The sequence below is a fragment of the Tenrec ecaudatus genome, chromosome 14 (genome assembly GCF_050624435.1).
Source record: "Tenrec ecaudatus isolate mTenEca1 chromosome 14, mTenEca1.hap1, whole genome shotgun sequence".
In the NCBI taxonomy this organism is placed as follows: Eukaryota; Metazoa; Chordata; class Mammalia; order Afrosoricida; family Tenrecidae; genus Tenrec; species Tenrec ecaudatus.
The window spans coordinates 123,598,700-123,619,710 of record NC_134543.1 but is presented as its reverse complement, the minus strand read 5'-3'; the positions used below and the strand labels follow the sequence as shown (position 1 = coordinate 123,619,710).

Here is a 21,011-nt window from a genome sequence, read left to right as displayed (position 1 = left end):
ACAAATGAAGTATGAATACTCTTCTCCTTGTACATAACTAAAACATGACAGCTAAAGCTTAAACGGTCTTTTGTTGTTTCTCCATCTCTTCTCCGTGGTATCTAAGCTTTTTCAGTTCAGTCTGTACCTTTCAGTTATTTTTGTATACATTTATGTCAGGGAAGCTATAGAACCTGGTGGGTTGTGATGTGTGCTGCTAAACCCAAGACCAGCAGTTTGAAAGCACCAGCCTCTGTGTGGGAGAAAGGTGAGGCGTTCTATGCCTGTAGAAATTTACAGACTAGGAAAACCACAAGGGCACTTCTTCTCTGGCCTGGGGTCTCTGGGTCGGGATTGATGTGATAGCAGTGAGTTTTAGTAGTTATGCTTACTTGGACAGTCATTAAGGCTTTAATTGAGGCTTTAATTTTGGACATAATTTGAGCACACTACTCCTACTGTGTGTGTGACATGTAGCTCACATCCTCTGAAGCACTTTGCTGTGCTTGGGAGGGTCCTTCCACTTCCACAAACTGCAAATTAGCCTTTTTAAGTCTCACAATTAAATTTTAAATATTATTTGACGTGACTCGTTTCATTCACGTAGAAGCCATAAAATAACCAATTGAATCGATCACGGTTCCATAGCTGATCAGTGCCAGATACAAATTTAAAATCTTTTCAAGTACTTTCTTGTTCTTTCTCATAGAAAATTTTACTCCTACAAGGGAAGCTCATTTAAAATGTGCCGTGACATAGTCCTTTTGGAACCACAGTGCATGTTGTTCATGTTATGAAATGAGTTCTGAATTTTATTTGTCCTTCAAGTTATCTTTGCTACGTCGATAGAGACCTCTAGTGGTGGGCTTCACGTGAAGCACCGCGCGTTCAGATGCGCTTTATGACTGACTTCTCTTCCAGGGAGTGTTTGGAGGAGTGACTGGAATAATAACAAAACCCGTGGAAGGTAAGCGGGCGCTCATTCCTGTGTAGATCTGAAGGGCGGATGCATGGGGGTTTACCAGTCAGTGTCGTTGCTAGATTATTGATTAAGAGACTTACTAACTGACTTTGATATTCATAGTCACAAATTTATTATGTAATGAATATACAAAGATCAAGTGGTACTTTTTTATTCTTTTTTTTAACATTCATTGTATTGGTGGCTCATACAACTCTTATCACAATCCATACAGACATCCATTTGTGTCAATCACATTTGTACATAGGTTGCCATCATCATTCTCAAAACATTTGCCTTCTACATGAGCCCTCCTCATTTTCCCCTCCCTCCCCACTCCCTCCCCCCCTCCTCCCTCATGAACTCTTGATAATTGATAAATTATTATTATTATGTCATATCTTACACTGTCCGACGTCACCCTACACCCTTAAGTGGTAAATTATGACCCAGACTTCCCGTGCTGTTTTCATCAGGCATGTGGGAATGTGCTAGGTTCTTTAGCCCTTACAAGCAATTGACTCATTTAAAAATTTATTTTTAAATAGCCTCGTTTTAAATTTCCGTAGTAAAATCTTACCTCCCTTCTTTGTAGAAATGTGTAAGGTGATTCAAAAATTCATATGGAGTTTCAGAGTAGCCCAAATAGTCAAAACAGTCATGAAAATGAACTAAAGTGGAGAGCTCACATTTCCCAATTTCAAAACACACTGCGGAACTCCTGTGATCAAGATCACTCAGTGCAGGGGTAGGAGCAGACTCCCAAGCCAGTGGAATGGAAGGCAAGTTTAGAAATGGGCCCTCATGTGTTCGGTCAGTTGATGCTAAGATACTTCACATAGGAAATCGTGCTCAGACACCTGGGTACCCACATGTCAAGGCAGGAAGATAGATACCTTCCTCACACTGTTCTCAGAATTTAATCAAATGGGTTATAAACTTAATGTAGGAACTTGAAAGTATGTAATTCCTAGACTACAATGTAGGGTTAAATCTTTACAACTTTGAGTTAACGAAAACCTTCCTATATGATACACCAAACAAACACATCCTGAAGGGAAGCGCTGTCCGCGATTATGTGCACACATCTACATGGAAGACTAGTTAATACCACTATTAAGATTTAAGCAGCCACAAATGTCAAAAGATGATGGAATGGGAGATCTTTCACCAACTGTTGTAGCCTGGAATTGATCAAACATGCTATCAGAATGCCTAGATAAATTTCTGGTGATTGGGATGCAGAAGTTGGAGACAGAAAGGAATTGATAGTCAGAAAATATGGCCTATGTTTATAGAACTGATGCTGTAGATTATATGATTTACTCACTGAGATTACTGCTATTTCACCATTATAAATGAGATTTTACACGACCTCACTGGATGAAATACTTAAAAGATTTTTGTGGAAAGAGACTTTGGGGAAAAAAATACTGTCAGTTAGAAAAAAGGTAGGGGCCATTTGTGGAACAAATCATCAATTTTACTCATATGAAAGTTCAAGATGAAGCTGAAGAAAATTAAACTATGTATATGAGAGACAAAATATGACCATGAGCTTATCCCATCTGAATTTAGAGACCATGCCAATATTACATTTGACACATGGAACACTAATGACGGAAGATCAGACAAGTTGTAAGAAGACAGCAAACATGCAGAAAGAAAAATTTAAAATACAGTAAAGAAAGATAAGACCATCTTGGATGCCCTAAGAGACTATGAAGCTTGTTCTTAAACATGTAGAAGCTACCAGAGCTTAAATTGGGAATACCTGGTTTGCAGAAGGCTGTGATGGATGACAGTGGAAGCCCAGAATCCATTTGCAGGGTCCACACATGCTTGAAGTCTCAGGAAAATCCCCTCTGAGCATAGCTGAGGGATGTGAATTGCCCTGTTTTCAGACAGAGCATTATAAACTTGATTATGGCAGACAAAGGTAGTATCATTTGATTACCCCTTTGATTGATTCACTTTACAGCTGTTTCAGTTAAAAAAAATGAAGAGAAAATACACGTGGATGAGGACCCTGGTGAATCCCTCCGACCATGGATCAGGGGTGCGAATAGTCTCGCCAACATGCAGACTGCGTTAGGAAGTGGATTGTTGAAGATGTAGTTAGGTTAAGTTGTAGCACTCTATCATTTGATCTCCCTATGATACATTTAAATTTGTTCTAGTTTTTAATATTTTCTACTTTTTTGATTGATGTTTTTATCTGTTTTATTAAGTTTTAAAAATATATATGGTTTCCTTTTTTCCATTTATTTATTTCTTTAAAACATCTTATTAGGGGCTCATACAACTCTTATCACAATCCATGCATACATCAATTGTGTAAAGCCCCTTTGTACATTCATTGCCCTCATCATTCTCCAAACATTTGCTCTCCACCCAAGCCCCTGGCATCAGCTTAAGAATGGTTTTCTGTATCGGAAACCGAGGCTAGGTGAAGCTGTGGAGATGGTAACTGGAGTAATGGTTCCTTGCTCAAAGGGTGTCTTGAGAAGGCAAAGTAAAGTATTGTAACAAATTGTGCAGACACGTGGACTTAGAAAAGCAGAAGGTAAAAGCGCATTTGCCATTTCTCAAGCTGAAGTAAACATTCAAGTGTTGATTGTAATATTGAAGGATTCCATGAGGAAAGTATTGACTGGTGCAGAAAGCATCAAAGGGAGACGGAAGGGGACAGATGCCAGGGTTACTGTATCAGGAAGCACTGCTCAACAGTCAGCCGGCTCAGCATGAGCCTACGCAATCAAGACCCAAGGGTACTGAGGGAGGACACCCTTTGAAATCTCTTTAGCATTTACATGGTTATTTCTTTCATTCACTTTATTTTCAACAGTTTTACTGGTATATCATTTGCATATCATGCAGTCCAGTAGTCCAGTCACATGCAGAGCTGGACAATCACCACCAGAATCCGTTTTAGAACACTTTCTTCAGTCTTGAACTCATCCTTGTTAGCTCCTCATTTCCCAACCTTCCCTGCCGTGTCCCCAAGGAGCCAATTAAAAAATAGACTGAGGCTATTAACACTTTATCTCAAAAACTTTGACATGTTCTCCAAAGGAGGAACTGGCCCCGGAGGGAAGGCATTAGGCTTGGCAAAATAGAAGGTCAGTGGAAAAGAAGAAGACACCCCGAAAGATGGATTGGCACAGGGGCTGCAGCCATGGACTCCAGCAGATCAACGACTGGGGAATGAAGCAGGCCTGGGCAGCGGTTCAGACGGCTACATGAGTTAGAGAGGACTAGATGTCAACAGTCAGGATGGTTCAGTGGCATGTGGAAGCGGTGAAACTTACACACTGCTGATGGAAATGTAAAATGATGTAACACTTTGTAAAACAAGCTGGCAATTCTTCAGGAGGTGTGCATAAAGTACCTTTATGTCAACAGAAACCCTGCTCTTAGATATGCTTCCTATAGAAATGAAAGCATAGTTACACAGAAAACCTTTACATGCATGCTCAGAGCAGTATTCTTCTTACAATTGAAAAACTGGGAAGAACCCAAATGCCCATCTCTTGGTGAGTAGTTAAGTAGATGGTTATCTAGGCATGCAGTAGAATATTATTCGGCCATAAATAGGAACTGAAGTGCTGATACGTTCACTAAATGGATGTACCTTAAAAACATAGTGATAATTTTTGGGTTTTTTTGCAAAGACATTTGTATGAACTGTCCAGAATTCATCCAGACTCTCTAGAGAGAAGGCAGGCTACGAAAGATGGAAGAAGGGTAGTTAGATGCTTAGGACTGGTGTAGAGAGAGATGGGGGAAGTCAGTGATTGCTCAGGAGCACTTTCAGAAATGGTTGCTTGTACTGTAACACCGCACATACTAAAAACCATTTAATGTACACAGTTTCCACTCACAGCTACTGATTTATACAGCCTCAAGATTTCTGGGAGTGTTTGTTAAGACATGGGTGCTGGGTCTCTCCACAGTTTCTGATTCAGTAGGTCTGAGGTGGAGCCTAGTAATTTGCTTTTCTAATAGGGCCCATGCTTTGAGAGCTCATGTCTTCCTATGCTAGGGCTAAATTCAACTTTAGAAAACCAAAGCCCAGAAGCCACCTGGGTCAAACAGCGCAGTACCTGGCTCAGGTGTTTGTTGCATTCATCTGACTTACTGTCAAATATGTCTTTATTTATTCATTGTATTTGCCTTTGTAAAGGTGCCAAAAAAGAGGGAGCTGCTGGATTCTTTAAAGGAATTGGCAAAGGGCTTGTAGGTGCCGTGGCTCGTCCGACGGGGGGAATTATAGATATGGCTAGCAGCACCTTCCAAGGAATCCAGAGGTAATTGAGTCCATACTACGCATAAGGTCTGTGTCTGTGTGCTCGTTCTCGCTGAGGACACACAGTAGGTCAACTCCTTTGCCTGTAAGGATCTTAACGATTGACGGACGGCAATGAGGTTCACAGGGTGGAGTGCCACCAGAACGGGCGAGGCCTTTTTTATGGTTTGATTTTTCATTCGTTCGGCACATGTTTTCTGGTACCTATTACTTGCCAGGCACTGTGCAGAACATCACGGACGCAAGGAGCAGACCACCTGTTGTCGTTGTGGTTGTTGCTTGGTGCTGTGAGTGGCCTTCGAATCGTCAGTGACCCCATAGCATCGCTCGTATGCAGCTCGAGCTGCGACACCAGTGTTTCAAGCACCAGCGAGTTTCAGCTGAGCGCCCACACTAGGCGCTCACTAAGACAGCCTTCTATCTGCTTGTAATTTTTTTTGGATATTTTCTTAAGGAAAAAAAAAAGTGCTGGTGTGGGGGAGTTGAACGGATTTGTTTATAATATCTGTTGCATCATTTTGATCAAGCTATTTTAAGTTACTTTGATTGCTTTCTCAAGTCCTGGTGCCTCGTGAGATGTAACACAGTTTAATCAATGTATACGTGCGTACCATTTTGAAAGGTTCTGACATATTTTGTTATATTCTTTGCCTTGTGTAGGGCAGCAGAATCAACTGAGGAGGTGTCCAGCCTCCGCCCCCCTCGCCTGATTCACGAAGATGGCATCATTCGGCCATATGACAGGCAGGAATCTGAGGGCTCTGAATTATTTGAGGTAAGTTTTATTCTTTATGGTCACGACCAGGATTTTATTATTTCTGAGTTCCTAATTCATGGACTTCATGGGGCATGCACTGGGAACACGGTTTGTAGGTCAGGATTTGAATATCTGGTTTTGTTGCAGCATAATATGGGAAATGACCATGGCTTTTCGTTTTCTCAAGAACAAAGTGTGTTGGCACAGAAAGGACGATCATAGAAGAGCTGTGGGCTGTACGACCCTTTCTATGGTCGCTCATTTAGTTACTGCTGTTAACCCTGCATCGCTGGCATTTTCCTGACACCGAATTAGTTTATTTCTATATTTTTAAACTTTAATTTTTAAAAAAGATTTTTTTCATATCTTTTAGATTTAACTTTACTGCATTTAATTGATATGTATATGTTTATAAATCACTGTTCTCCCTCCATGACAGACTTTCTTCCAAAAGAAGTTTATTCATATTTTCATACTTCGATTTTTAAATAAAGTGATTGATTCTTCATTGTTCTTAGCCTTTGGATTTTATTATATGTGATTATATTTTATCTTTCTGCATGCTTCTAACTTTATTTTCTTTCTTTTTCTGCCTACACAGCAAGAACTGGAAATACAGGAGTAAATGTTTCTTATACTACTACTTGATTTCATCCTTAAAAATCAAAACAAAACTGTGGTTATTAGTTGACTTTGAATTACGTGGGTTGAGGGTCAATTTTATATATATGTATATAAACAAGTCTCACCTTCATCGGACTCTTCTGTTAGTAGGGGCTCAACTAGGAATAAAGCCGGTGGCATTCCTGGTAATTCTGTACAGGAATAAGACATCAACATAAAGATTAAAGATTTGGGAAGCAGCTCTCGTCTCCATTGAGTGGCTTGAAAGACTTTATTGAGCTCTAGAAGCACATGTTTTGTTATCATTTAAAAATTTTAAATCTTTTCTTATGATAATCATGTGAATTTCAGGTAAAATGTTTTTTAAAAGGGGGCAATTATGTTCAAATCTAGTGACTGTGGCCCTTATGTTTGTGAATCCTACTGATGGAATCCCATAGCTTGTTGTTTCATAAACCATCTTAATTTATTGAACTTACGAGACTTGGGCCTGTAGTAGAAAATATCATCGATGTTGGATCTGTAATTAGGCCTCAGAGAAAAGTTGGTACATGAATTTTGAGAATATTTCCCTGCTCTCTTTTTTGTTGTTGTTTTAAATGCTCAGTGTTCTTGCTAAATAAACAGCAATCATTTTATAGTTATGTTATACTGCATCAGTCCCAGTTTTTAGTATTTATGCTTGAGAAAAATTGAATCTCCTTGTTGATTATATTTATTTCATGATTGTTAAGATTTGATTAGTATAAATAGAAGTTGAACATGTTATCAGGGAAATTACTTATGTGATACTTGCATATTTAGACATCGTTTTTATAAGTCAACAAAAATTGCTTTTAAGTCAAGACAAAGGATTCATTATCTTAATGAGAAAAAAAGACTAAATTATCATTTTGATACTAATGTTCCCATAGTTGATTTTTAAAATGATAAGTGATGGTTATATATTTTTTAGTACAAGATAGGAGTGTTTCATTTGTCTTAGCAGTATTTAAGTATTTAGTTAGCAAATTTCCTGCTTTTCTGTTAATTTGTATTATACTAGGGGTACACCAAGAAAACTGGACTTTCCCCCCCAAAGCTAGATATTTAAGGTTTTTGTTTTTACAAAACAACCTTATCACCATCAAAGCACTCTCCATTACACTTAATACATTTGTCAAATCTGTGGTTCCATTCTTGGAAACATTTTTCAGACTCACCTATTTGCATGGCTGACAGCCCTTCCCTCATTTTTATCTTCACGTCTTGTACGGCTTCAATTCACTGTCCTTACATATCCTTCTTTATTTGCTGAAGCAAAAAGAAGTCACATGGAGCGAGGTCAGGTGTGTGGAGCAAGAGAAGGCATGCTCTTTTTTGCCACAAAGTGGTGCACTGAGATGGCTGCATGCATGGTTGTGGTGGCAAAACCTGTCCCCCGTGTGCCACAAATCAGGCCTTTTTTTGTCATAAACTGTTATACAGTCTATACAGAACCTCTAAATAGAAAACTTGATTAGCAGTCTGACCAAATGCACTACGAGTAGACATTTTCTTCTGTTTGGTAAGTTGATAGACATCCACAATGAAATTTGTCATCAATTGACATTTCACTTTATTTGAAATGAGAAAACCTCTTGTACAGTGAATATTTCCCATAATGCTGTCCTTGTAAGCTGCATTCAGCTTCACAACAGTTTCTGCAGCATTTTTTCCCGAGCAGGAAACGAAATTTCACAACTGCACGCTGGTTTCTTAAATCACCCATCACAAAAAATGAGATTCGAGTGAAACTGCTTTTACAAAAAAATTCACTGTGACCAGAGAGAACCTTCCCAGACGATGCCACTGGGTGCACTAACTCACAGGAAGTTGCTGGATGCTCGCCTAGTGGGAAAAATGTGAAGCAATGCTCTTCCCAACACAATTCCATTTTGAGGGGCTGGGGCGGAGGATCCCCTCGTATATAAAACTAGTTTTTGAAAAGTATAAATTGAAGCAAGAGTGACATACAAAGACAGCCTGGAACTGTAATTGACAAACTTTTCTTGTGCCTAGATAATTGAGGGTTACAAAACTGTCACATACAGATAAAATTTTCTGTGAGGCTCAAGCACAATAACTAATTAAATATGTTGCTTAAGTCATCACTAATAATTACTGTCCCTTCTTAGGTAAATGTAGTGATTTTTAATTTTCCTGGATAGATTTAGATTTTATTAAGACTATTTTTAAGAACTCTGTTAACTCATTAAATTTTTCTTCTTACTTTTTGTTTCTCTGTTAATGTTACCTCTTCCCATATGACTGTGATTTCTAAAAACTACATGTCATAAAGCACTACTAATAGGAAACCTTTTAGTATGTTAGCAAATTATATAGTCATCTTCAGTTTTTTTGTGCCTGATTTTTTATGATATTAGACAAACTTTTAAACTTTAACTTACTGCTTCGACCACTGGAGGAAGGAGAATGATTGCATATGAATGAGAAATTGTGGGTTTTTTTTCCCCCATGGTCAGGAAGATTAGGCATGGATGATTGACCTTGCTATAACCAGTTAGTTGGATAACATATGTTTGATATGACAGTTGGATGTTTCCCCCTTTGTACATCCAAAAACTTCTATCCTTAAGGGACCAACTACAACAACACGCCTCAATATGAAGAACGCACTGCATTACAAAATGGTATTTTCCTAGACCTTGGGTTTGGGAGCATGCTACATAGTTTATTTGTGGGTGTTTTGAATTACCCCTTTTCTTCTAGATAATTACTCTTAAAAAAATCATTTTACCAGGGGCTCGCACAATCTATGCAGACATGCACTGTGTCAAGTACTTTTGTTGCCATCATCATTTTCAAAACATTTTCTTTTTATTTGAACCCTTGGTATCAGTTCATTTCCCTCCTCCCCTCTCTCCCTCCCTCCCTCGTGAACCCTTGATAATTTATAATTTTTTTCCCATGTCTTATACTGACTGCTGTCTCCCTTCACCCATTTTCCTGGAAAGGGGTTATATGTACATCATTGTGACTGGTTCCCCCTTTCACCCCCTACCTTCCCCTCCCCCTCTTGGTATTGCTACTCTCAGTATTTTACGTGTTCTTTAAGCTTCCTTAACAATCTTAATTCTTGCATTTCTCTCTATTGCGGTAACCTTGTTGGCATATTAGTTGTTCATTGCTGGCATTAAAGTTATTTCCCTTATTTTACTAATGCACGATAAACATTGAAAATAGAATTACTAAGTTAAGAGCTTTTGCTACATATTGCCAAGTTATTAAATGTGAATTCTGGGAGTGATCTTGCATATTTTGGTAACTAATCTTGGCTACTCTTCTAGGACCTTAATGTCTTAATCTCAGAAGACAGTGTATTTTAGCAGCACCGAAAATCAGCTTTTTAAAAATAGTGTTTCATGCAAAAGAAAGATGATCTTGCCTGCTTCCACCACAATTTACAGTCTCGGGAACCCCAGTCGGCAGCTCTCCTTTGTCCTTTGGGTTGCTATGGGTTGAAACCCACTCAGTGGCAGTGGGATTGGGTGTTAGGTGGCAGAGAGAGACACATTAAAGCTCGGGGATCGGCCCCCATCTGGAGGAAGCACTGTTCGTTCTGGCATTGCTTGAAATTCAGCGGACAAGAGCTTTGGTTGCTATGCAACACATCCATTACCCTTGTTTTTAAGAGGGCCATCATGTTTCTAGTAGGGCTTCAACTCATGATTTTTCCTCTTTCAGTTAGAAACGGTTCACTCACATTTTAACAATTCAGATATGCTCCAGCTTCTTTTCTGAGCCCAGGGAGGACCTGGGAAGAGCCCAGTGGAGCCCTGCTGGGAAGTGCAGTCCTCTGTCCACAAGAACACACAGGCGATGGAGCGGGGCCTGATCACTGCTGCTCAATTTCAGAGATGAAAATTAGTCCTCCAAATAATTAGATTTGCTTCCCGTTTTTTTCCCTTTGAAGAAGTAAGGCATAAATAATAATGCTTTTTATCTAATTCACACAGCCAAAATATAAAACATGTGACTATTGATGTGCAAACTGGACTCCTCTCTGATGCTCATTCTGCAGATGAAACTCCAATTCTTCCCCAGGGACTTACCTTCCCGCTGATGACTTTCTGTAATCCTAAAGGAATGACGGGACCAAGTGCACTTAGGCATTGAGTTGATAATGTTTAATTGTGCTTTCCTTGCTTATGATCTTTTTAATGATATTGTATTCTTGGTTGTACATTTTAAGGCTTTATTTATTAGGTATTTATTCAGTGTACTTAGATTCTGTCCTTTCAAGTATTTTATCTCCTAATCTGTAGTCACACATTATAAAGTCAGTATAACATTTCATCAGCATTCTTTATAGAATCATACTTTTGTTTTTAATGTCAGTGCATTGACTAGTGTAAGTCATAATCATTTTGAAGCAGTTGAGAAGGAAAATAAATGTGTTTTAATGTGAACCCGTTATACTTGCATGTACATGTCCTTAGCAATGAACACTGCCAGCTGTTTTGAAATCGAGAAATTAGTTTGCATTAATCCTGTCACTACATTTTTTTTCTGTGTCAGCAATGTATTTCCATACAGACATGTGCTTCTCCTGCATGTTTAATCTGTAAAACTAAGTCTTCAAAAGCAGTAAATATAAGTTTTCCTGGACTCTTAGTTTGTGTGTCGTACGGACCTCTCTGAAAATCAATGGTACCCAACCTTTGAGAGAGACCATAGATCCCTTTTTAAAAAGCTGACAGGAAAGCTGATCGCTCCTCTGGAAAAGGTTGCGGCAGCACCGGTCCAGATTGTGCATTCTGCTGCACGTGGGTCAGAGATCCCCACTGTGACAGTGCAGCAGATGTCATCCTGTGCCATGATAATGTATCCGTTTTCTGTTAAGATGCACTCATGCTTATTAATGGAACTGTGTGATGGCTTCTGCTAGATATTTTTACGTATTTCAAAGTTATTATGGCACGAAATATATTTTACCTGGAAAATCACTTGGTAAGCATTTAATCTATATATTTGTCTTCTAAGACAATGGAAGTTAATTTATGAACATGATACAGTATTTTCTAGTGTCATAGATTAATATGTAGAATTGTGCTTTTAATAAACCTTTATTAAAATTAACTAGCACCTTTATCATAATTAACTAATACAAACCATTGGAAATACTATTTGGATGTTTTCCCAAGTCTTAAACCTGTTTCCTTTTCAGAATCGTGTCAAAAAGCTAGAAGAAGAGACTTACAGATACCACTGTAACATTCCAGGAACTAAGAAGGCAACTCTAATGGTTACTAATAGGTATTGACTTCAAGTGACATTTGGAAAAATTGACTTATTTTATCATAGATGAATATTGCCACTCCTGCGCTTTTTGGTTGCCATTGGCTTGCCGGGGTTTTCTTCATCTTCCAATCCTGTTTGTGTTTGTGAGTTTGAGGTGTATCTCTTGAAGACAGCCTATTGATGACTCATTTCCTAATCCAGCCTGAGGCTTTGTCTTTTGATTGGCACATTTAATCCATTGTTATTTTTATTGATAAATGTGAATTTGTTGGTGTCATTTTGTAGTATTTGTATTTGGTACTTTGGGGGTGTGTGTTGTGTTTATTTTTATCTTTGTTCTCCCTCTAGATCTGTGGTGTTTTTTCAGTGTGTTGGTTTCTGGGAGGCATTGTACATTGTGGTGGTTCCATGTTTGTGTACTGTTGTTGATTTTCTGACCAGAGAGATCCAGTTAATGTTTTTTTCTTTTTAATGCTTGTTTTGTTTGTGTGAATTTTTAAAGTTTTTCTTAGTTTGGGAGTACTTTTATCTCTCCTTCATGCTTGCTGGATTCTTGGTTGACAGTTACTTTCTCTCAAAATTCGGTATATGTGGCTCTGTTGTCTTCTTGCTTGCCTAGTTTCTGTTGAGATGTCCGAGCTGATCCTTGTAGGGTCTCCTTTGTGGGTCAAGTTCTTTTGCTCTAGCTGCCCTCAAGAGTCTCTCCTTTTCCTTGAACTTGGATCATTTGACTTGATAGCTTTTTTCTGGATTTTATTCCATTTGGGGCACTCTGTCTCCTGAATAGTTACTGTCTCCTGCTTTGTGATATTAGGGAACTTTTCAACCAGGAATTCTCTTACCATTTTCTCTGTAGATGTGTTTGATTCTTCCCATTCCAGGATTCCAATGAAACACAGGCTGTTTCTCTTGATGATGTCCCACGTCATTCTTATCTTGGGATTCTTTTGCATATTTGGTTGATTGTTTCTCTTGTTGGCTGTAGTTCTCATGGTTGTCTTTGAGCTCACGGATTTTCCTTTTCTTTCATATTTTCCTTGGTCATTGAACCATGTTTTTATCATTTTTGTTTATCTCTCTGTTTATCAACTGGGTTTCTTTAGGATGTGAGGTTTGTAGTATCTCAGTTTCTTCCTTTGTTACTCAGGGGTGAGCCCTACATCTCCTGTAGGGCCCCACACATCATTTGTCTATATTGTATTTTTGGTCCTTCCTTTTTTCTGCGATTTACCCTAAATTAATACCTACAAAGTGGTAGTTGTTGACTAATAAACTTTAGAACCTTCTGAGTGATATGTTTTGTAGGAGTAGGGAAGTAGGGATTAGGATTAGAGAAAAGTATTGACAGCAGGAAGAATCTGCATTATATCCCTCAACAAATAAAATAGTTGCTTGGGTCGGAGAGGAAGGAAGGTTGGGACGTAGGATTCAAACTGTTAGACCAGCCTGCTTCTTTAAAGAGAAGCTTCATCAGAAGAAGTGAAATCATTCACAGAATTATCTAGACAGAAGTGTTTATGGTTTGGTAAATAATCACATCATCCCTTTTTCTCATGGATTCTAAGTGTCTTTATTTACCTTGGTGAAATTGTGCTGACCTTACTTGGACCCAGGACTGCCTTTCCCGTCACCCTTTCTTCTGCACTCGCACCCACAGCCACGTCCTTGATTGAGGCTCACATTGTCTCCTGAGTCCGCTACTGCAGTAACTTCCTCGGGGGATGGTTTGCTGCCATTCTGTTCTACCTCTCACCACTTACTGAGCCAAGGTTTCCCAGGACCTGTGTATTCAAGTCAGAATTTCATCAGGAATGTTTGTGTGTGGGTGCTGGTGGTAAATCAGGAAAAGAAACACAAGCAACACACACACACGTTCTTTCTCTCTCCAAAGTCCAACCCTGAGTGAATTTTTTCTTTCCTCTGTATTCATCCGGCACTCCACTCCATCCGGCACTCTCCCTCTTTTCTGAATTATCATGTCCTTTTCCCCATAGAATTCCCTCCTTTCAAGAATTGCCTCTGCAGTCACCTGCTTTAGGAACATTGCCAATCCTTCTGTCCTGTGCCCCCGAGAATTTTCTTCGTCAGAGCTTACCTAATCGTGCTGCAGCATTCACTCTGTGTCTCTCTCCTGCTGGCCGAGGAAGCCCCATGCCTGTGTTTCCTAGGTATTATGTGTCAAGTTCATCGACAACCCTTTTACTTCATTGGCTCTGCTTTCTGGTATTGGAACTTCAAACCGAAGGTGGCTATCTCGGTACTTTCTCTTGATAAGCCACTAGAGTGACTGTGGATGTCTTGTGTGTGTGTTTTTGTTTATTGCAGGCGATGGCATGCTCAGGGTGGTGTGATGTAGTGTGTTAAAGCTAAAGTGTTTAAGTCTGAGATGGATTAGTCAGCCTAAAGTGAATCCTTGCTGACATTTGGAGTTGTGACATTTCCCACATATTCGTTCTTGACTAGAAGACACCAGTGACCGACAGGAAAGAGCAATCAATAGTTTTCCCGGTAAAGCATGTTGAGGGACTTCTACCTTTTTTGCTCCCCAGGTGAGAGCACAGCCTGCTCATTAAGTATTTTGTTATCTTTTTTTTGTCACCTTACAAAAAAATGAATGAATGCTACTGTCCTGAATTCTGTGAGATTGTCAGAAGGGGATTGTTTTGAAAGTCAGCTTTGTTAGTTGTTAGGTATGCTCTATTTCCTCTTTATCTGGCTTTAAAAAAAAGACAAAACAAAGTAAGTTATTTTTCTTTTTAAGTGCCAAGTTCCATTTTACTAAGTTACCTTTGCCATTAACAGAGTGAGATATTAGAGTAAAATTAGCTGTCATGAACATTCATAATTATTGCCTTTCCCCAACAGACGAGTGATGTGTATAAAGGAAGTTGAGATCCTGGGCCATATGTCCATTGACTGGCAGTGTTCATTTGAGGACTTCCTGTGTCCTCCTAGTGTGGATGAGAATCTGCTAAAAATTTCAGCGAAGGTAAGAAAAGATGAAACAAAACTTTAGGGCCGAGAGTTTGTTGAATGAGCAACGGCCAATGCTTTCAGACCCTATTTTCCAATGAACTGTGCACTGTTGTGAAAGAGATGATCTTAACCAGTATTATTACATGCTGCTATGTGAGGGGTGACGCCAGCCATTGATTTAACTCTCCTTTTTCTGACAGCCTGTGAATGCAGAGTCAAAAAGCACTACCTGCTGAAAGAATTAAGATGTTGTTACTTCTTTTTGGTAGACTCGAGCCCAACTAAATAGAAGATTTTTTTAAAATGTTGTCTTGTCATTTTTACATTTTTAAAAATTTAATCAGGGCACTCATTCTATTATTATTAGCTATCTCTTGGTTCTTAGGTGATCCTCAGTAGGTGCTTTGGTGTACATAAATGTGTATCTGAAATAGCTTATGTTTTGTCATCTTTGGCATTTATAGAATACCGATATAATGTAAGTACGGAACAATATGGTCACATCTCTCTTCCCTATGTTACATCTTCTCCTATGGAGGAGCTTTAATTTCAGTTATAATCATGTAATTAGCAAAAATGATATCCCATAGTTTGTGTAGTCCTCAGATACCCTTTCTTTGAAATATAAGATTTTTATTATATATGTTATAAACTTTTTTGCATTCTTTAAAAAACAGACCACAAATTATCATTCTAAAGACAGTAAGCTCTATAACATATCTATTTTTTCCTAAATGAAAATGATGATTGCGCTATTAACTCTGGAACACATTTACCATAAAATTTAATAGTTATGAAATACAAGCACTCTTATTCTTTCATTTGTATCGACTTTTCTTTTCATGGAAGTTTACACATGCTGCCATATCACAGTATGACCTCATGTGAGGTGTCAAAATTCAAATGTTCCCGTAGCTTAAGTTTCAGCTTAAAAAAAAATAGGCCTACACTGGAGATCCCCTGGCAGAGGGGTCTCGGGGAGGAGACCAGCCAGTCAGGGTGCGATGTAGCAACAATGAAAAATACAACTGCCCTCTAGTTCTTAAATGCTTCCTCCTCCCCCACTATCATGATCCCAATTCTACCTTACAAATCTGGCTAGACCAGAGGATGTACACTGGTACAGATAGGAACTGGAAAGACAGGGGATCCAGGGAGGATGATCCCTTCAGGACCAGTGGTGTGAGTGGCGATACTGGGAGCATAGAGGAAGGGTAGGTTGGAAAGGGGGAACCAATTACAAGGATCTACATGTGACCTTCTCCCTGGGGGACAGACAACAGAAAAGGGGGTGAAGGGAGACATCAGACAGGACAAGATATGACAAAATAATAATTTATAAATTATCAAGGGTTCATGAGGGAGGGGGTAGCAGGGAGAGAGGGGGACAATGAGGACCTGATGCCAGGGGCTTAAGTGGAGAGCAGATATTTTGAGAATGATGAGGGAAATGAATGTACAAATGTGCCTGACATAATTGATGTATGTATGGATTGTGATAAGAGCTGTATGAGCCCCTAATAAAACCATTTTTAAAAATAGGCCTAAACAGTGTAAAGCACTTTTGGGAGGTAGGCATGCCTCAGGCCCATCAGCCACAGGAGAGCAGCAGGGTAGCCTGTGCTCAGGAGGCAGGAGGGCCCGGGAAGGAGGGCACGCGGAAATGGGAAGCTCAGGGAGGAAGCGGGAATTATGCTGCGACATTGCAAACAGGGTTGTGAAACAAAATGTGGACCAATTGCTGAATGGAAAACCCATTTGCTTGGCAAACTCTATCCAAATCACAATCAAAGTGGGCGGGGGTTTAAAGTGTCTTGGTGTAGGAAGTGTAGTCTTCAGATCAGGAAAGATTGTATCACTATGTTTCCTCAGCTATCACCGTCCTCTCACACGAGTGGTGAGAATTGACTCTGTATTTTGCATTATGTAAGAATTGTCTCTCTCAGCCAAAGAAATGATGAACTATCAAGTGGCATCTCTGTAGGCATGCATCATAACGGGCAGAAAGCCATTATTTTGTACAGAGAGATGTGTACTCATCCAATTTCATAAATTCTAGCAAGTCACACATGGAACCGTTACCTTATACCAAAATGATTTATTTGGCATCACTTCTGCATATGTGTGTTTGGTTGGTCTACTGGTTAGGAAATATAATTGCCATTTAAGCATCTAATTAAAGGTTATGATTTCACACTTTCTTTCTAAGATTCATTTCATTTGCCATCCTTTCTTTCAAAACAGGATCAGAGTTTGTTCCACAGAAAAGACAGCGCCAGTCAAGGCTGTCTCCGGAAAGTCTATCTGCGGGACAGCGCCACAGCTAAGGTACACACAGCTTACCTTTAACAGCTCCTCACCCTCTTGAAGCAGAAAAAGTCTGCTCGGGTCACAATACCGTTACTTCTCTCCAGAGCCCTCCTTAATAACTCTCGACATAGAAGCTTACCCTCAGAAGCCAGGGCACTCCGTAGGCAGGAGGCCTTTACTTGGCATTCCACGGGTGACTGCATCTGCGTGGAGCCCCAACAAGCATACTCTGCAAATGCTTGCGTTCATGCCGCTCTTCCACCAAGTGAGCTTGTGTTTGCCTCTCAGCATTGTGACAATGACCTTCTTTTACAGAGAGCCTATAATGCCATTGAAGATGCGCAGTCCAGGAGACACCAGAAAATGCTGGTGAAGCAGTCATCCTTGAAGCTTCTGCGGCCCCAGCTACCATATTAAGCCTGCTCCCAGTGCACACGTGAGCTGCTGCCACAGGAGAACCTGCCCTCTGCCTTGCCTGTCCATCACTTGTTTATCTTGTGAAAGGGAATTTTTCCTCAACCCCTTAATTTTAGAATATTTTTTCCTGGAACACCTAATGTTTGCTTTCCTCCCTCCTCCTTTTTAATTTTTCATTGATTTGGAAACCATGTTTGTGTTACCCATTTACTTCTACACTGTCACCTGAATGGGCCAGGCCTGCAAGGAAACGTTACTTCAAATTCAGAGTGAAGTTCTCATGAACGTTAACGTTGCCAAGTCAGGGACAGTAGGCCTCACTGATGATGGAGGAGGAGCTGAGCTTCCCCACTGCTCTCTGAGGGCTTTCACCAGTGGACAAATGGCGGACGTGTGACACTGTTGTTTAGGGTAGTTTGTTCAATAATTGAATTGAAGTCACATTTTGTAAAGCTGGTAATTGATTAAAGAAAAGCCACAAAAGGGAGAAAGGACGTTTCCCATTTTATCTTCATGAAAACATTGTTTTTCGTGTAATTAAAACATGTCTTAATTAGTACTTACTTTTCCTCTTTGCATTATAAGATGAAGATTTGTAGACCAATCAAACATTAAGATACTCTATAATCTATGTAATACAGCATTCACAAAATGTTGAAGATTATTTACATGTTCTTTCAAAGATGAACTTCCATGGCATAGTTATAATTTGCTGATACATTAAAATATTGCACTTTAAGTTCTTCAAGACTCAGAAATATGAAAAATTCAATAGTACCATAGTCCCGGAAACTGGCTTCCTAAAAGTGAAAAGACTTTAATGCTTCTCTAGGGATGTATCTTAAACACTTATTACCAACCAGCACTGAGTTGATTCTGACTCGCACAGAGCCTGTAGTTCAAATGAGAACTGCTCCTCTGCATTTCTGAGCCTGTCGCTCACTCTCTTCAAGACAGAAAGTCGAATCTTTCTACAGAGCAGCGGCTGGTGGTATCGAACTGTTGAGCTCTGGGGGCTAGCAGCTCAACCCGAAGCTCCCTGTGCAGTCAGGGCCCCTTCAGGTACTTCAGAGGAAGGGTGGGGAGCTAGCTGCTCTGTGTGTACGTTACCTCAGGCCTTTGTGGTTACGCTGGAAAGTGAGCGGAGATGTGTTCTTTGAACGAGCTGGCCTACGAGAATCGCTTCAGCAACGCAGGTGGTAGTTTTTCTTCCTTTCTGCGTCCCACTTCTGTTCATCAGAATTACAAAAAGCAAACCCAAACCCATCCGTGACTCTGTAGGGCAGAGTGGAACTGCCTGCCGTCAGTCTCCAGAGCAGAAGTGCCGCCCCTGTAAAGTGGCTGGGGACTTTGAGCCACTGGCCTTTTGGTGAGCCGCCCAGATGCTTAACCACTGCACCACCAGGGCTTCTTGGTCAGAAATACACAGTCTATCAACGCGCTTAAAAATACTGCCACGGCCTTCGCTTCCCGGGAGGAGCCTGCAGGTGGCTTGAGGACGGCGTGGGCTATCGGATCACTGAGGGCTAGCGAACCAAATGAGCACATGGACCACCTGGGTTTGCGCGGTTTTTGTTGAGGTGAGGTAGTTCTGTTAGTATTTGGTTTTTTTAATGACTTCACCATAAAACTTGATTTTTTTTTGTATTGCTGTTTAATGTGTGATCCAAAAAGAAAGCAGTATGTATTTTTTCCTGGATGTTTGATCTCTGATACAGATCTTTTCTCTTTTTTTTTCCCCTGTGAAAGAAAGTATTATACTTAATCCTTTCCACAGACTTAAGCCAGTGGCCAATTGTCATTTGTTAAAGGGATCATTATAAAGAGAATTTCATAACAAATGTGCTAGTATTTTGTGTCTTTAAGATGGACATAATCAGGAATGTGGGTTGACTATTTTTCATATGTATCATAGTTCTTAACAGTGTATCTTGGGACACTATTACACTAATCATCTGCTAAAGAAATGCTGATACAAAATATCAAGCTAGCATTTCATTATATAGACATGTATAAACGTATTATATTAGAAACAGACTTTCTAATATTTTATAGGATTCAATCCCCTGAGACGGGTGTTCTGTTGGGTTTTTTAAGTGCTTTCAGAGTCAATTCTGTGTATGCAAACTGAGAGAAATAAAATACTTGGTGCATGTTTGAAGGTGCGGAAACTTGGTGAGTTTGTGTTAAGTATGCCTGTGCCGTTTGCTGTCTCCCCTCTGGTCACTGTGCGGTAGGGAGATGGCCGGGGACTCTGAGCAAGGCTTGGCAGCATGCTGGTCCAGTGCAGCTCTAGCCTGGTGGCATAGAGGCCCTTTCCCACCCTGGAGGTGCTGCGGCAGACCTCCAACGCTGGCGGAATACAGAGGAGGGAACTGGCCCAGACCCCAGCGGCTGTACCTGACATCCAGCCCTGCTTTTGTACTGGGACCATGCCAGTGACTGGTGTTGGAGTTGGCAGGGATACTGAGGCTGGCCCTGTGTAGGCCTTAGACACAGAACTGCTGTGGGGGCTGCCTGGAAAAGCTCTGCAGACAGCTACTTGCACTCCCTTCTTGTCCTCTCATCTCGTCTGCCTCTCCCTCTGTCTCCCTGCACTGCACTTCCCTGGAAGACTCGCACAATTCCTTCACAGTTTTCCCTCCCACAGGCATTGCCCCAGTTGGTCTTGTTGTCTCTCGCAAGCTCCACGCTTCATCAGGGGAGAAGTGGGAATGGCGATTCCTAACCTGGATCATAACCACAGTACCGGATCACATCTCGGGCTGAGTGGGCTCCTCCCGGAGACCGGAGCCATCAGGCAGGGGCTTTGAAGCAAGCTCCTGATACGGGAGGGAGTGCACACCGAAGACCCCTGAGAAACTCAGACCCAGGGTGGACTCTTGCTAAAGATGTGCTGCAGGACTTAGTGTCGCCATGAAGTGCCGAAAAGGTGGACTCCGCCTTCTCGGCGGATTTGCATTCCTAGTACATTACTTGGGTGCTGCCTTTACAGCTATAGAAGCCATAGCGGCAGACACGTAAGTGGTTACGTCTTGTGCTGCAGTCTGAAAGGCCCACAGTTCGAAACCCCTGCAGGAGAAAGACGGAGCTTTCCACTCCCTTACAGAGCAGCCATCTGGAAGGGTTGCTGGGAGTTGGCATTGACTCAGTGGTAGTGAGTGTGTGGTTCTGTGAGTACAGCCAGTGGGGTACACAGTGGCACAGTGGTGAAAGTGCTTGGCTGTTCAGTGAAGGTCAGCAATTGGAACCCATCCGCCTCTGGGCAGCAGAATGAGGAAGCTGCTTCCAGAAGATCCACGGCTTTGGAAACCTCCAGAGAAGTTCCCCTCAGCCTACAGGGCCCCGGAGTGACAAGCAATGCAGTGGCAGCAGGTGTGGGTTTGAGTTATGTC

At 40.7% G+C, this 21,011-nt stretch overlaps 1 protein-coding gene across 2 annotated transcripts in view; it reads left to right on the top strand.

Moving 5' to 3' along the window:
• The window catches only part of VPS13C (vacuolar protein sorting 13 homolog C), a 193,033-nt gene extending 173,255 nt beyond the window's left edge, over positions 1-19,778 (top strand). Inside the window, exons 77-83 of one of the 2 annotated variants that reach the window (XM_075531422.1) lie at positions 901-946; positions 5,127-5,250; positions 5,910-6,024; positions 11,840-11,928; positions 14,779-14,902; positions 17,134-17,217; positions 17,515-19,778. In XM_075531422.1, coding sequence (XP_075387537.1) covers positions 901-946; positions 5,127-5,250; positions 5,910-6,024; positions 11,840-11,928; positions 14,779-14,902; positions 17,134-17,217; positions 17,515-17,616 — 684 coding nt within the window. In that variant the 3' untranslated portion in view covers positions 17,617-19,778. Of the gene's footprint in view, positions 1-900; positions 947-5,126; positions 5,251-5,909; positions 6,025-6,607; positions 7,207-11,839; positions 11,929-14,778; positions 14,903-17,133; positions 17,218-17,514 lie in introns of those variants that run through there. The other variant, XM_075531423.1, reaches the window with a different exon arrangement.
• The last annotated feature ends 1,233 nt before the right edge of the window (positions 19,779-21,011 follow it).